Source organism: Balaenoptera ricei, chromosome 16 (genome assembly GCF_028023285.1).
Source record: "Balaenoptera ricei isolate mBalRic1 chromosome 16, mBalRic1.hap2, whole genome shotgun sequence".
Lineage (NCBI taxonomy): Eukaryota > Metazoa > Chordata > Mammalia > Artiodactyla > Balaenopteridae > Balaenoptera > Balaenoptera ricei.
This window is the reverse complement of record NC_082654.1, coordinates 20,101,226-20,115,572: the sequence shown is the minus strand read 5'-3', so window position 1 is coordinate 20,115,572 and position 14,347 is coordinate 20,101,226. Positions and strand designations below refer to the sequence as shown.

Below are 14,347 nucleotides of genomic sequence, written 5' to 3'. Positions count from 1 at the left end.
GTTGTTTATCTGGGGTCATTTAATTTATCCAGAGAATTCTCTAGTCTCTTGCCAGTCTCCCACCATCATCCTGGGAACCCTCAGCTATGTTTTGTGTCCCCTAATCAGTTGTTCTGAAGAATAAGCCTCTGATCTTCTGCAGAGATGAGAAAGAAATAAATGCTCAGCTGTGTGGAGCAGGAAAGGGGACCTGAGAGTCTGTCTGTTCCTTATTTACACTTCTAACTTGTCCCCGCTTTTCTTCACCGCACCTTCTGTGATACCTGAGCCTTACCAGGCCTCCACAGGGCAAATGAGCAGGTTGTTCCTTTGCAAGGCTAAGGCTTCAACTTTCTCAGCTCTTCCACCCATTCTTCCACCTGCTTTCCATCTTCCAACAATGTGTTACGACTTCTCATCCTCTGTTGTCTCATCTTCCATTCTTTTGTCCTTAAAAGTTTATACTTTTTTGTTGTTGTTCGTTTACTATCATTTTAGTGGGGTTTTGGGAGGAATTTTTTTAAATGCATGGGTTCAATCTGCCAGGTTTAGCTGTAAGTCTCATTAATTTCTTTTCTAGAGCAAATAGGTACAAGTTTATTTTCATAGCACATTTAAAGTTCTTTTGGTATAGTTTCATTTTTCTAAGACTTTTTTCAAAGGCTTTTTGAAATTCTTGGTTTTTAAGATATTTCTTAGTTATATGAAGCTTTCTAGAACTTGGCTTAGTTTTTTTTCAGAGTTATTAAAATTGACCTATGCAGGCTTATTGAGGAAACATCACTGGCAATTTTAGTCTATTGGATCAGTAGTCTAAAAGCATTAATCTGATATGAATATTTTAAACAAAGCACGTTACTTTATCATTTCTTATGATTGTTGTGAGATGGGGCGTCACAAACATCATATATACATTTAAGTGTGTGTGTATGAAGTTGTGTATATATGTAAATATATATAAATAAATATATAGATATAAGTAAAGCTCTTGGTAACAAGCCATTGTTTTTCTTTGCAAGACCATGCAGTTTGAAGATGACGATCATGCCCCACCAGCTCCTCCCAACCCCTTCAGTCATCTCACAGAAGGAGAACTTGAAGAGTATAAGAAGGCAGTTGAACGTAAACAGCAAGGACTGGAAGGTTAGTTCGTTTTGAGATTAAGCCCAGGATAGCCACACTGCTGACAGAGCCTCTTGAGTTGGATGATAGAGAGCAGTCAGGGGTTTTTTTTAATGTTCCTTTTACAATCAGTTTTTCCATATCCTCTCTCCCAGTCCTTACTTGAGTAGAAGTAGGACTGAAATGCAAGTAGCTACCACACACCATCTATGTTAACATGTAGAGAAGACTGTTTTCCTCAGAAAGCAATCTGATTGCTAGCAAAAAGTCTTCTATAGTAAAGTGAAATCCCCGGATGAGTAAAGAATCACTAGCTAGAGTAAATGTAGATACATTAATAGATTTAAACATTCAGAATATGTGGCTTTTTAAAAAAACTTTCTACTTTGACATAATTATAGATTAATAAGTATGTGGCTTTAATGCTTTGTAAAATCTCTATTGTTACTGGATGTCTTAAGATGTCAATATTTAATTTCAAAATCAAAATATAAAGCAAACTGCTAGAATTTTTATGTGACTTTCCTTAAGTACATGGGCACTCTAGTGAGGTTGCTTTTATCTGACTTCAGAACCCTAAGCAAGGCTTGTATTTAAGAATTGTTCATGAAAATGCCAATTGAATATTAGCTCCCTTTTTCTCAAGAATAAGAGATTCTTTATAGCAAGGGTTCTCAATCTTGGGTCTTTGGATAAGCTTCAGACAGTCCATGAGCCATCTGAAAAATATATGCTTAATTTTGTACAATACAGATTTGAGGAAGGCAAGGGTGCAAGGTGGAGGGCAAGAAGTCTGTAACCCCAAAAGAGGGTAAGAGCCTCTGCTTTAGAGCATCTTCAACATGCAGTTGAAATTTTTATGCAAAACAGAACCAATAGTTAAAGAATCTTTGTCCCAGTTAGATATCATGTAGAAAGAACTAATGACATCTGGATCATCCAGGGAACAGTTTTTATCAGTGTGTTAGTGTCTTTGTCACAAAAGGAAGTCATCCTGACTCATTAATGTAATTACACTAAATGTTAGGTGATACTATTCAACTTGTTTATTCTAACATAAGGTTGGAAACTTTCTCTGTTTTTGTATTTTGTAAAATGTCCCTCTTTAATCTCTTATTTTTTGAAAGCCTAAAGATGCCAGGTAACAAATATTGCACAATAGAACCATCACCTTTTATATATAACTTTATAGTTTCTTCCACGTTCATTATGACCTGAATTAGCTCACTAATATTGCTGACAGGAATCACTAATTGGATATTGATCAAAAATTCAGTGAGGCATTCTGCCTCATTAATGTAGCATCATTGGTGAAGCTTTCATATTTCTTTTCATTTGGCTGCTCAATGTATTTTGGTTTTCTAACACTCTAGCAAAAGTTAAATGCATACATATCATTTGCCCGGGCTTCCAATAGCCATGCTTCCTTAAAGCATGTGTATAAAATTACCAGTAGCAGCCAGAAATGTTAACACATTAACCTCCTCTTACTGCATAATTATCGATACGTGGGATAACTGTTAGCATGCTCAGCTCATTGCTGAGGAGTTTATCATCCCTGTGTATGCAGGTATTTGACGTATGCACTAACCTCGCTGAAATCTTATGCTTCTTTGTTTTGCATGGCTTTTAACTAAACTCTTATCCAACAGATGCTGAGCAGGAATTACTCTCAGATGACGCTTCATCTGTTTCACAAATTCAGTCTCAAACTCAGTCACCGCAAAATATCCCTGAAAAATTAGAAGGTATTCAATGTACTTTCCCATAGCCTTCACCGACTTAATCTTTAGAGTCTGTCCCTCTGTCATTTGTCTTCATATAAAGAAATTGAACACCTGATACAGTAAGTTTACCATGGATTTTACTTAAAGCTCCCAATAATTTTATATTTTTTATTAAATGGGGTGCTACTTTTGTTCAACATTTATATTGACTTACCTTAATCTGGATATTGGGAACCTATAGTTCTTAAGAATTTGTGAAATTAAAATTGGTTTGTCATATGTCTTCCAATCAGAAGCATGAAATCTTTTTCAATTTTGATTGCCCAGTGACCCCAAAATTAAAGAAAAATGTACGTATGTTGTCTTCCTCATTTATACTGACTTGCTTTACAGTGAAACTGTCAAGTCATCAAACTGGACTTATCCAGCCTTCATTCTTTGGTCTAACAACTTTGTCCTCTTTATACCACTTAAGAGCATTAACTTTATGCTAATAGGCCCATAGTCTATTAAAATAATGATCTATCTTTATTGGAATTAAAGTACATTGCTTAAACATGTCAGTTTTGTAAAATAAAACAAGGATGTTGACTATATAAAATTTAAAAATCCTCCCCTTTTGTAGAAAACCATGAGCTGTTTTCCAAGAGCTTCATCTCCATGGACATGCCTGTCCTGATAGTGAACGGCAAGGATGATGTGCATGGTGTTGAAGACGAGCTTGCTGAGCGAGTGAGCAGGTTAACTACAAGCACCACCATAGAAAACATCGAGATTACCATTAAGTCTCCAGAAAAAATTGAAGAAGTCCTGTCACCTGAAGGCTCACCTTCAAAATCACCATCCAAGAAAAAGAAGAAATTCCGCACTCCTTCTTTTCTGAAAAAGAACAAAAAAAAGGAGAAAGTTGAAGCCTAAATAAAGTCTTTTTTGTAATTATTATTATTACAATGTGATGTTGCACATTTAAAAACCACATTTAAGTTGATCATTAATATGCAGTGGTAGATTAGATTGGGGGTATGTAGCAAACTGGACTTTAAGAACTGGAAAGAGGTTTTACTAAAAGAAAAACATATTATGAAAAACACTTTCAAATTCATCTCTCATTTCGTATGTCCAAAAAAGGTTTTGAATTTTTAAACAATTGCTAGTTTTGATTAGCTCTGCCCTCATGAAGTATTATTATAATCACCACAAACAGATATCTGTCTGAATTACTTCAGGCCTTCTACGTAATATCTGTTGGAAAGAAATTACCAGTGAACAAGTGAGAGAATTTTTGTTTCTCAAAACCTGCTTCACTTGGTAAGCAGATTATAGTTTTTTATCATGATTATTGACTGTCCCTTTTGGGTTCCCATTGTTAAAATGGGCATTAACAGAATGCTTTAAAAGCTTCTAAGATAAGAATCTATAGCATTAGTATACACTGGCACATAATTGTCTTTTTAAATTTAAGAAAAGATTCATTTGGAATTTTATTCATAGTATAAAATTTCCTCACCTGAAGTAACTTTGTTTGCAAAAAAAACACGTCATTTTAGTAAACTATAATTTTTGAAAAATTCCTTTTTTATTAGTTTAGAAAGCCCCTTATTTTTCAACAGAGGGGATTTTATACACATAACATGGGTTATTTAGTTTAACTCTGGCAAAAAAGATTTTTGTATGTTGAGATGTTTGTATACCATTCAGTATAAAAGTGTCTAAGCATATTAGCCAATCATTTAACAGTAGAGCACATTTGAGGCTGCTTGGTACTAAGTATACTTAAATATAATTAAAGAATCCAGAGACTTGGTATCAAAAGGGGATTAGAGCATTTAAAGGCATAACAGGATTCATATTTGAACCTTATAATGTATTTTTCTCTTAGTATCGCTAATGAATGAAGAAGCCCTCATAAAGTAACCAAGTGGAAAGGAAAAGAATGAGAGAGAAAGTGAAAAATGAAGGGAACAAGAGAGGTGTCATGAGAAGAAGAATTCTAGTTCGATAATGATTCATAGTCATGATAGGATTTGAAGTGTCATTTATTTGACGTGTGTCCCAAATTTCTAAAATTCTGCTTCTCTGCCAAAATCATTGTATTTCTTAGTTGATATTTGAGTTTTAAAAGGGTCAAATCCTCCTTTTAACTTGTGTATCTTCAGAAGGCAGCACAAGAAGAAATCAGTGGGTCTAATCCCACCCCCACTGTGAGAAAACTACCACTTCTTAATTTTTACCAATTTTTCTTATCTTTTCAGTTAACTTTCTTTCTAATGTAAATACAAATTTAAACCTAGGCTTAATATAGTTTTTTTTCCCTTTCACCCAAGTCATGTCACAAATCAATGTAAAATCAATGATCCAAAATAGTCAGTGGGTAAAAATAATCCAAAGTATTTCTGAAGGGTGAGTTGGTGTGTAAAAAATTACACTGATTATAGTGTGTTCTGGGGCTGGTTCTGTTTGACTGTGAGTGTATGATGATGCAAAGTTGAAACGGAGCCTGGAAAGTTCATTCTAGATCTCACTAACTACTGGAATCAGTGTTTTAATCTTAGTGGAAACTTTCAGTTGCTTAATTCTGTATTTGAGGATTCTTTTATGTTCTACATCATTTATGTTGTATTACAACGTATGTAGAAACAGTAACCTGTGAACTATGCTTTTCCATTACTTTTTAAAAATATATATAAAATGAATGCAATGTGCATAAATATTTTTTAAATGCAACAGTGAACTATTTGCACCTTTTGCTAATGCCTCTATTTACTTGCTTTGGCATAAAGAATGAGCCAGTGAACCTCTGTGTCATGTGGAAAATGTATAAATGTTATCTGATATTGCTCTTAGATGTAATGCTAATTAATGTAAAATCACAAATAAACAGTATTTTAAATAGATGGACTTGGTATCAAGAGCTTTCAATTCAAGGGTGGTTACTTATCCTGAATTACTTTGTGGGCTGTTGAGTTTTGTACTGCAGTGAGATTTTGAGTAAGACTGACACTTCTGAATAAGGAATGTCCTAATACATTTATTTTCAAATTAGTTGAAAATCAACTATACAAAACCCTTCTTGTTTCAACTCATTTTGGAGGAAATATTCCCCAAGTGACCTATTTTTTTTCTTGATAGGATATGGCAACCTTAACTATTTCTCTGACATCTAGAGATCTTTGAAGGACTTAGGATTCTGATTCTCAGTCTCAGAATCTATGGATGTAGAATAGAAAATGTTGCAGAATGTGTTGAGTTTATAGATTACTTCCCTTTGATTTTTATTTATGTAACAATGTAACAATAAAGAAGATGGTAGAGTAGAGAGGTTACAATTCCACCACGTTAACATTCAACAAAATATTTTACTCCCTTCTAGCTCTTGTTCAGCTATGTATGTATTTCCTGTGTATTGGTTATCATGGGGTGAGTGTAATTGTATTCAAGATTTTTTTTTCTACTTAAACATAGCATAATCTGTCCTAGAAGATTTTCAAACCAAATCCCTCACATGAGTGATTTCTTGTGATTTTTTTCTACCATTTTGTCCTAAAAATAAAGTGCAAGAGGGGAAGTCATGTTAATTGAGGGTTCTGGTTAATTGAAGTTTTTGCTATAATTACCCATTATTAAAATGAAGGGTTTGGGCAGAGGATAGATTCATAGTCTTGGGCATATTTAATTATTACCTTGGCTTGTAAATAATCCTTTGGTGAAAAACTGCTGTTTTAGAAAGATGCTCATTTCAAAATTCCCTTTCAGAAAGCAACAAAGGCAATTATCTTCAGTTCTCACTTGAGAGTCCATATAGCATGAAAGGTAATGTTGCCTGTGCCTTTTCCTCTATTGATTAGTATTTTCATTCAGCAGGGAATAAAGAGAACCAAATGGATCGTATTGTGACAGCATTGGTTTTTCTTAACATCAGCATTTCTTTTTTTTTTTGACATAGGCAGAAAACACATAGAGGCAAGTGGGTTATTTTTTAAACTCCAGGGTGAAGTATCAAAGTTGCAGTCTTGACCAAACTAGGATTTTAAAAAGAACAATCTTCTTTGTGGCCACTAGAGGGTGCAATAGACCTAACAATCCTGTATATTTCTACTTGAACTTAACTTCCCTTTTCTTGATTGCGAGGCACCACCATGTTTGTTGTGAAATACCCAGAACTTAGAAGACTTTGTTGCTTATCATTCTCCTCTCTAGACTGTTCTCAACCTAGTTGTCTCAGCAGGTCCCATTTCACCAATACGAATACCACCAGCAGGGACTCAGTGCCTATGGAGAACACACTGAAAATTGTTGAGGTGTGGTCTCAAAAAGAAACCACTGTAGAATATAACTCCTCAGAGGAGTTTTCGTGCCTGTGAGTGGTAATATAATGCCTGCTTCAATAACTGACATTTTGGGGGGAGATAACATAATATCTGTCATTTTTTGGTGCCTTCTGTTTATCAAAGATTATGCTAAATGCTTTTCATGTATTACCTCATTTGGCCTTCCCAACATCCTAAGAAAGTAGATGATATTATCCTCATTTTGTAGATAGAGACTAAGGCTTGCAGAAAACAAAAAGGGGGTGCTAGTATTTCACTCAGAGATTCAGATTTCTAAAATTGCTAGTGCCAGACCCTATGTGCCTCCAGTGTATGTTTTCTGGGGGGAGAGGCAGTTTACTTAATGTGGACTATTAAGTCCAGCCGTGGTGAATTTATGTTTTGATATAAGATGGGATATAGATTTGGGATAAAACATTAACTTTTGATTTGGAAGACTTTTTTTTAACAAATTACCCCAAGAATGAAGAAATTGATGAATACCTGGAAAGTGGGAACAACCTGCGGTAACATCATCCTTTAGGATAAAGAACCAGCTCTTGAACCTTCACCATAATACCTGGAAGATAAGATATCTATACTTTTGCTTAAGATGCAAAAAAGGCTTGGGTAGACGCTCTTTATCTTTGCTTTTTTTTAAATTCCCAATGTTGGGGGCAAGGAGAGACATTCTAAGGAAAGTTATTTTAAAAACCTGAAAAGGCTGCTTAATCTAGTTACAGAAGCAGTTTTAAAGATAAATATACTGTACCTACTTACAATTTTATTTAAATGAACATACTTGGAGATGATCTTTCTTGGAGAAAAATCTAGTGTACATGCTGGAGATCAGAACACGGATAAGCAAGCCTTTGGGAGAAATCTGGATAGAAAAAACAATTTGCAAATTCAGTAGTTTTCAAAGAGATGACCATTAGGGGGCAACCCTGGGTCTATATTTAGTTTTAGTTAATTGAGGGAAATTCCTTCAAAATATCTATGAGCTTGGATTTGCAACTTTTTTCTGATTAAGCATTACTAGATGCAAAATAAGGTTGGGGAAAGTTTATAAATACCAAATTACTTCATTCATGCCTTACAGCCTAGTTATCTTGTTCCGACTTAGGAAGAATCAGTCCTCCAGAGAAGTTGTGCTTGCCTGACATACAGTTCAGAGATGGCTTAGCCAGGATTCAAGGAAAGGTCTTCAAGTCTGCGTCTCACACTTGTCTGCTATGCTACAGTCTCCCTTGGAAGCCCATTGGATTGTAACCTAGGAACAGATACACAGTTATCTAAAATTCCCTGCAAATTAATGTTTAGAACTTTATTATGGGAATAGTTAAGAGGAACATATTGCGGAACAGAGCCTGTATATTATTTATCAATAATTGTTTTTCCTAAAATTTCAAGTCTGTTAGATGCTCTGTGACAGTCTTCTATGTTTCCCCTCAAGATGATGGTTTCTTTAGTGCTACAGCCTGTAATATTTTAAATGCCATTTATACCTTAAATGACAAACTGATACCTTTAGATATTCCTTCCATAGCAAAAAATGTTATATGTCTTATCCAGCAGATAGATGGATATGTCTCCAGTCAACAATTATTTTTAAGGCCTATATAATTTCTGGTTGGTTAAGTCTTGATGTTGAAGCAATGGTGAAGGTTATTGATTAAGCTAGCTTTTGTTTTATTCCTACACAAACTACTTTAGGTTTTGTCATTCTCAGGCCAGCATTGACCTTGCTTATAATAGTAAAAAAAAAAAAAATTCCTTATTTTCAGTCCCAGGTAACTCCTGTCACTAGACAAAATACTAGTTCCTCACTATATCTTAAAATTAATAGTATTGATTTTATTAATCCAATTTGGATGTTCACTGAAGAATATCAAATTTCTAAGAAATCATTCAGTCTCTTGCCTTCTGAGACGGACCGCATTCTGCCTGTGGAATGTGTATCTGTCTAAATAAACTTGCTTTCACACACACAAAAATAATAATAAATTTCTAAGAAATGATTCTAAATTTTTTAATATGCTTTTGAAATAACAATATGTAGCACAAAATCTTGTAGACAAGATTTTTCCTCATTATTTGTCTACTTATATTAGACTGTCCCTCAAAAGGCCAGTAAGTATGTGAGCCCTATGGAAGGACCAATTTGTTGTGTTAATTACTGGACTTCTTAGACCAAAGAATGTCCTATCAGGTTGATATTTAGACTTGAGATTTTTCGAGAAAAAACTTGGATTTCCCAAAGCAGTAATATCCTAACCGATGGGGATGGAAATGAGGAAGTGGTTTGGTTATAAGAGGTAGACTGTTCTGTGGATTTCCCACTGGTCCTCTTGACTTAAATGATATTTTCTGGGTTTAAAAAAAAAGTGGTAGTGACAGTCCCAGCCTGGACCTGGAGCTGCAGTGCTGCTAGACGCCTTTCAACGATTTACCAGACTAGCATGTGTCCTTCCTTAATGTAAGGGCACTTTCTTTCATAGGCAGGATCTAAACTAATTGTTTTTTCCAAAAGCAATAGCTTCTGAAGATTCTTACTGAGCAGGAGCTATGGAGGAAGTCGTTGCTGCACTCTATAACTCAGCCCTTTCCTGTTGAGTAACGCTCTAGGCGCTGGATTTCAGCGGTGACTGGTTTGGTAGACTTTGACTTCAGAGTAGATGACCTCCTCGGTTTTATGAGACAACATGGAGATACAGACAACTTGCTGGCTGGCACAGGCCTACTCTTCCAAAGGTGTTCACTGGACTAACAAGTTAAGGTTAAACATTACTTCCTACCTGATTTCTATTTTGGAAATGTTGGCTTCAATTGTTTCAACTGAAATAAAGGTCATTTGAGGCTATTCAGACAACCAAAAATGTATTCCAAATATTATCTACCGGGCCTCGGTGCTGAGAGGAAGAGGGGGAGAGGGAGGGGCGAGGCTCCCACTGCATCTGGATGTTTGGCTGTATTAAGCCCTTTAAAATGAGTTTTGTGGTAATTGAGATGGTTCATTTTTAAAATATCTTTTAAGTAATTTTATATTGTAGAACCATGCGTGGGAAATGATTTTGTATAAGTATGGTCTCATGTCTCCATTTTGACCTTTAGGTGGATATTGAGCAAGAGTACATGCCCATACGCTTGCTAAAGTCAAGCCAAGCATGGCTCAGTTAACTGCAGAAGAACAGGGCAGACTGGGTGGGGCAAGCTCTGGAATTCTACCCAGTCACTGAGCCAAGTCAGGCGCTGGGGCAACAGCTTAAGCTGAAGCGGCTAGTAGGAAGTCCAGCCCAGCAGGTGAAGCATGGAATCTGGAGACGTGGCAGTCAACCAAGAGCACAATCCGGTAAAGCGGTCTGCATCTGGGAAATGTAAGTGTCCGTCAGACACCGGAGCAGGAGAGCAGGACTGCAGAAGTCTTTTAGCACGTGTAGGAGCCCCAGCCCCAGGCTAAGCTTCAAGAGCAACGCTTCCTCCACTTCCTGTGGGGCAAGGGCAAGATCAAGGCAGGACCTCGGGCTTACGGGGCCTGAGTACAGTTCAGACTTCAGGACAGAAACTCAGATGGAAGGAGAATGACAGATGGGGATCCTGTTATCAGAGCTGAGGCACGTGATACTGCTCAGGATCCCAGGAGCAAAGCAGGGTTCGGAGCCAAGATACAAGGTCATGAGGGGCCTGGAGACAGGTGTGGCTTCTTGCTGAGTGAGTCCCAGAGCCTGGAGCTAGAGCCACCTTAGTTCCTCCTGCCTCATCAGGACTCGTCCTGGAGCCCACACCCACATGAGGGGGTCCAGTGGCTCCGGCCGATGTGGGGGAGGGGAGTGCTGCAGAGACAGGCAGGGGCCTGGCCTGACTCTCACAATGGAGGCAGCCCCATGTGACAGCAAGACTCAGCAGGGCAGCCAGAATGGGTTATTAATATTTCACACCAGAACCTACCTGGGAGGACAAGGGCCAAGTGCTACTGAAACACTAGCTGTGAAAATGGCCCTGTGTTCCTTGGGAACTCATTGTCTCTATCTGAAGGCACAGCTTCACTCAGAAAAATGAGCTCTAGTGACGAGTCTGGCCCCTCTTCTGGGGCTCACTAGGAGATGCTCCTCAAGAGTACTACCTGGAAAGGAGAGGATCAGCACGTGGTCTGCGTTTCCTCCCCCTCCGGCTGCTGCTGCTGGAATAAGTGAGGCTCTGACTTTAGGCTGGCGAAACAGCTTTGATTCCACATGGCACGTCCTCCAGACCCTCCGGCTGTGGTAACAGCCTTTTGCCCCCGAGTCAGAAGGCCTCACTGATTTGTCTCGCCACACTTGCCCGCATAATGACCCCTCAGTCCACTCCTCCAGCCTGCTACCTGAGAGGATGGCTTCCTCGGGCCCTTACCTGTCAAAGCTCAGGTTGGTCATCATCTTCTCTTTGAATCATTCTGTCCTCTGCTCCAGTAGCTGTCCACAGAACACCTGTTCCCACTCCCTGGCAAACAGAACCTCTTTGCACCCATCTCCCGTAACCTGCTTACCCCGCAGAGGGCTTGCAGCCTCTCAGGTAGCTTCCCAGCTCTCCAGGCACCCTCCACCTGGCCCCATTGATGAAAGATGTTACTCTCACCAAAATGACTTCCTTCTTTACCAAACTCCAGTGGCACTTCAGTGTCAAACTTCTCTCAGCCTGTCTTAAATTACCATTGTTGATTATCTGTCCCCCCTACAAGATTGTGAACTCTGGGAAGGCAAAGACTACACCTTGTTCATCCTTTTGTCTTCCACCATGCTTGGTCAAACATAGAGGCTGCATTTTTGTTGCTTATGATGGACGCTACTGTACATGTTGATGACAAGTTAACGATATGTACATAGCAAAAAGATGTTCTCATATACCTTAAATGGCCAAAGTCAGGAAGTGGCTTGAGGTGAAAATCCTGATTGGAGTTCCTAGTTTGATCTGCACAGCAAATAATAATAATAATTGCTACAGTTTATCACGTGCCTACCACTCGTAGGCATTGTATTACATGTTTGAATTACATTATCTCATTTGATCCCCATTCCCGCAGTGACAGGAGCCTGAGGTTAAGGGAGAAGCTAATAAATTGTCTCATATCGCTACATAATAAGTGGTAAATCCAAGATTCAAACTCCAAGTCTGTTTCTTACTGTTCGCCAGGTTATTCACCAAATGCAACCCTCTTGTCAGTTGGTAGAAAAATCAAGCGTTAGAACTTGCAGCAATGTCAGAGGAGCCTTCCCCAACCTATCTGTCTCATGGCTAGAGTGGCTTCTAAGTGACTAAGAGTTTACCCAGGGCAGACTGCCTGGGCAGCCCCACTGCAATCACTAATCTACAGTGGGGGAGGGCTTCCTGTGCACGTACACAATGTAGTTTTGGCTGGGAACCCAAGGACAACTTAGAGGATCTAAAAAGAATAGAAGACTGGGTGTTGGTCTTTTCTCAGCAAACACCACTACAGGTGTGATATTAAATTAACAGTGATACAGCCACTACATCCTGATGAGCAGTGCGGTTTTTTTTAATTCCTGTATTGCCCATTGGATCTTTGCTAATTGTTTATTTAATTGAAGACTGCTATCATTGACAGAAGTTGTTGGCACATTATAACTCCATGGATGAAGTGTAATAGCTAGGATTTACTGAGCACCATGGGCTTTAAATGGATGCATTAATTTAATACAACAAACCTCCAAGATAGATAGTATTATCCCCCATTTTACAGATGAGAAAACTAAAGTTTTAGAGAAGGTGCCTAAGGTGGCAAAAGCTGGGGTTGAAACCTACGTAATCAAACTTGAGAGCTCATACTTCTACTGTCTTTGATTCCCAAGGATAACTGCTATCTTATTCATCTTCTTCATTTACATGACTTTCTGGGGGCAACAGACATCAGTTAAAGAAACTATTACATTATACAGGGTTCATGTTTTCTTTCCCTCTCAGTCACTTTGGTGCTAGAATACTCTATCTATGGCACATGATGTGGTACATATTATCTAATTAAACAATTGTACCAATAATACCCTGAAATTTCCACATCTAAAATTGTTGTAGCATTTTTTTCTTTGTCCAGTAATAGAACATGATAGTCTAATAATTAAGAGCTTATGCTCTGGAGTCATAGAGACCTGAGTTTGATTCCTGGCTCTTTACTTTTCTCTAAAATGGGTATAATAATTGTACTCACCTCTTAGGATGATTATAAGAATTAAGTGAAATTGTAATATACACAAAACTTAGCATGGAGCTCAGTATCAGTAAGCCCTCAATTAATGTTGGTATTGTTAGTATTATCACTTTCTTTGGTCTCCTTTATCTGCCAGAAGAGAATACATATTAGAAAAAAAGATGAAACTATAGATGGTTTATCCCTTTCACTGTTATCCATTTGAAATGTTGTCATTCCTGTTCTTTTCAGAATTCTTTGTACAACTATGACCAGATTTCCAGTCTTTGAAAAAGAAGGGCAGAAGATGACAAGGAATGAACACATAACCATATGTAACTTGCTCTTTTCCAGTAAGAAACTTTGTTGTTGGAAGGTGTGGTTTGTGCCCTGGGAAGGTGATGGTTGAAGGAACTGTTCCATTGATTCCTCCCAGACAAGGCTACTCCAGAGCAGCAACTTCAAGATCAGTGGGAATGCCTAGACTTAAGGCAGCTTCCTGGAGAATCCTGTAGGTTCTAAGGTGTATTCGTGGAAGCAACTAACTTTGGGGCTCTTGCTGGAAAGGACTACATTTCCTAGCTCTCTTTGTCCCTTGAAAGCTGAGTGCCATCACATAGGGGGTTGGTCATCTGCAGCCTTTGTGGCCCTAACTGTCTGACCTTGGAAATCTAAGAAAGTCCTTTATGAACAAGCTTAAATGATGCTTCACAGTTTCAGTTTTCCATCTTGGGGATGCTCTGGTGTCAGAGGTTAGTCTGAACTGTTCTCAGAGCACCATGGAGAAGTCCCAGAAAAGACAGGTTCATATCAGTCCTGGGCTGGGCAAAACATTAGTAAGAAAATAAAGATGCTTCATGAGAAAAACCTGCATATGCTCACAATATAATTGTTAACAGTGGGGGAGAAGGAAAGGGGTTATGTAAAAGTAAATGGGAAGGGAGCCCAGAAAGTAAAATTCTTTCTACAGTTTGAATAATAAAACACATTATACACTTTCATATTCATAGGGGAAAGACAGGAAAGAATAC

At 38.0% G+C, this 14,347-nt stretch overlaps 1 protein-coding gene across 6 annotated transcripts in view; it reads left to right on the top strand.

The window, feature by feature from the left end:
- ADD3 (adducin 3) overlaps positions 1-5,722 on the top strand; it is a 124,574-nt gene extending 118,852 nt beyond the window's left edge. For 5 of the 6 annotated variants that reach the window (XM_059900878.1, XM_059900876.1, XM_059900881.1 and 2 more), the window contains exons 13-15: positions 999-1,122; positions 2,754-2,849; positions 3,454-5,722. In XM_059900878.1, the coding sequence (XP_059756861.1) occupies positions 999-1,122; positions 2,754-2,849; positions 3,454-3,746 (513 nt within the window). In that variant the 3' untranslated portion in view covers positions 3,747-5,722. The remainder of the gene's footprint in view (positions 1-998; positions 1,123-2,753; positions 2,850-3,453) is intronic. The other variant, XM_059900882.1, reaches the window with a different exon arrangement.
- Positions 5,723-14,347: the final 8,625 nt, after the last annotated feature.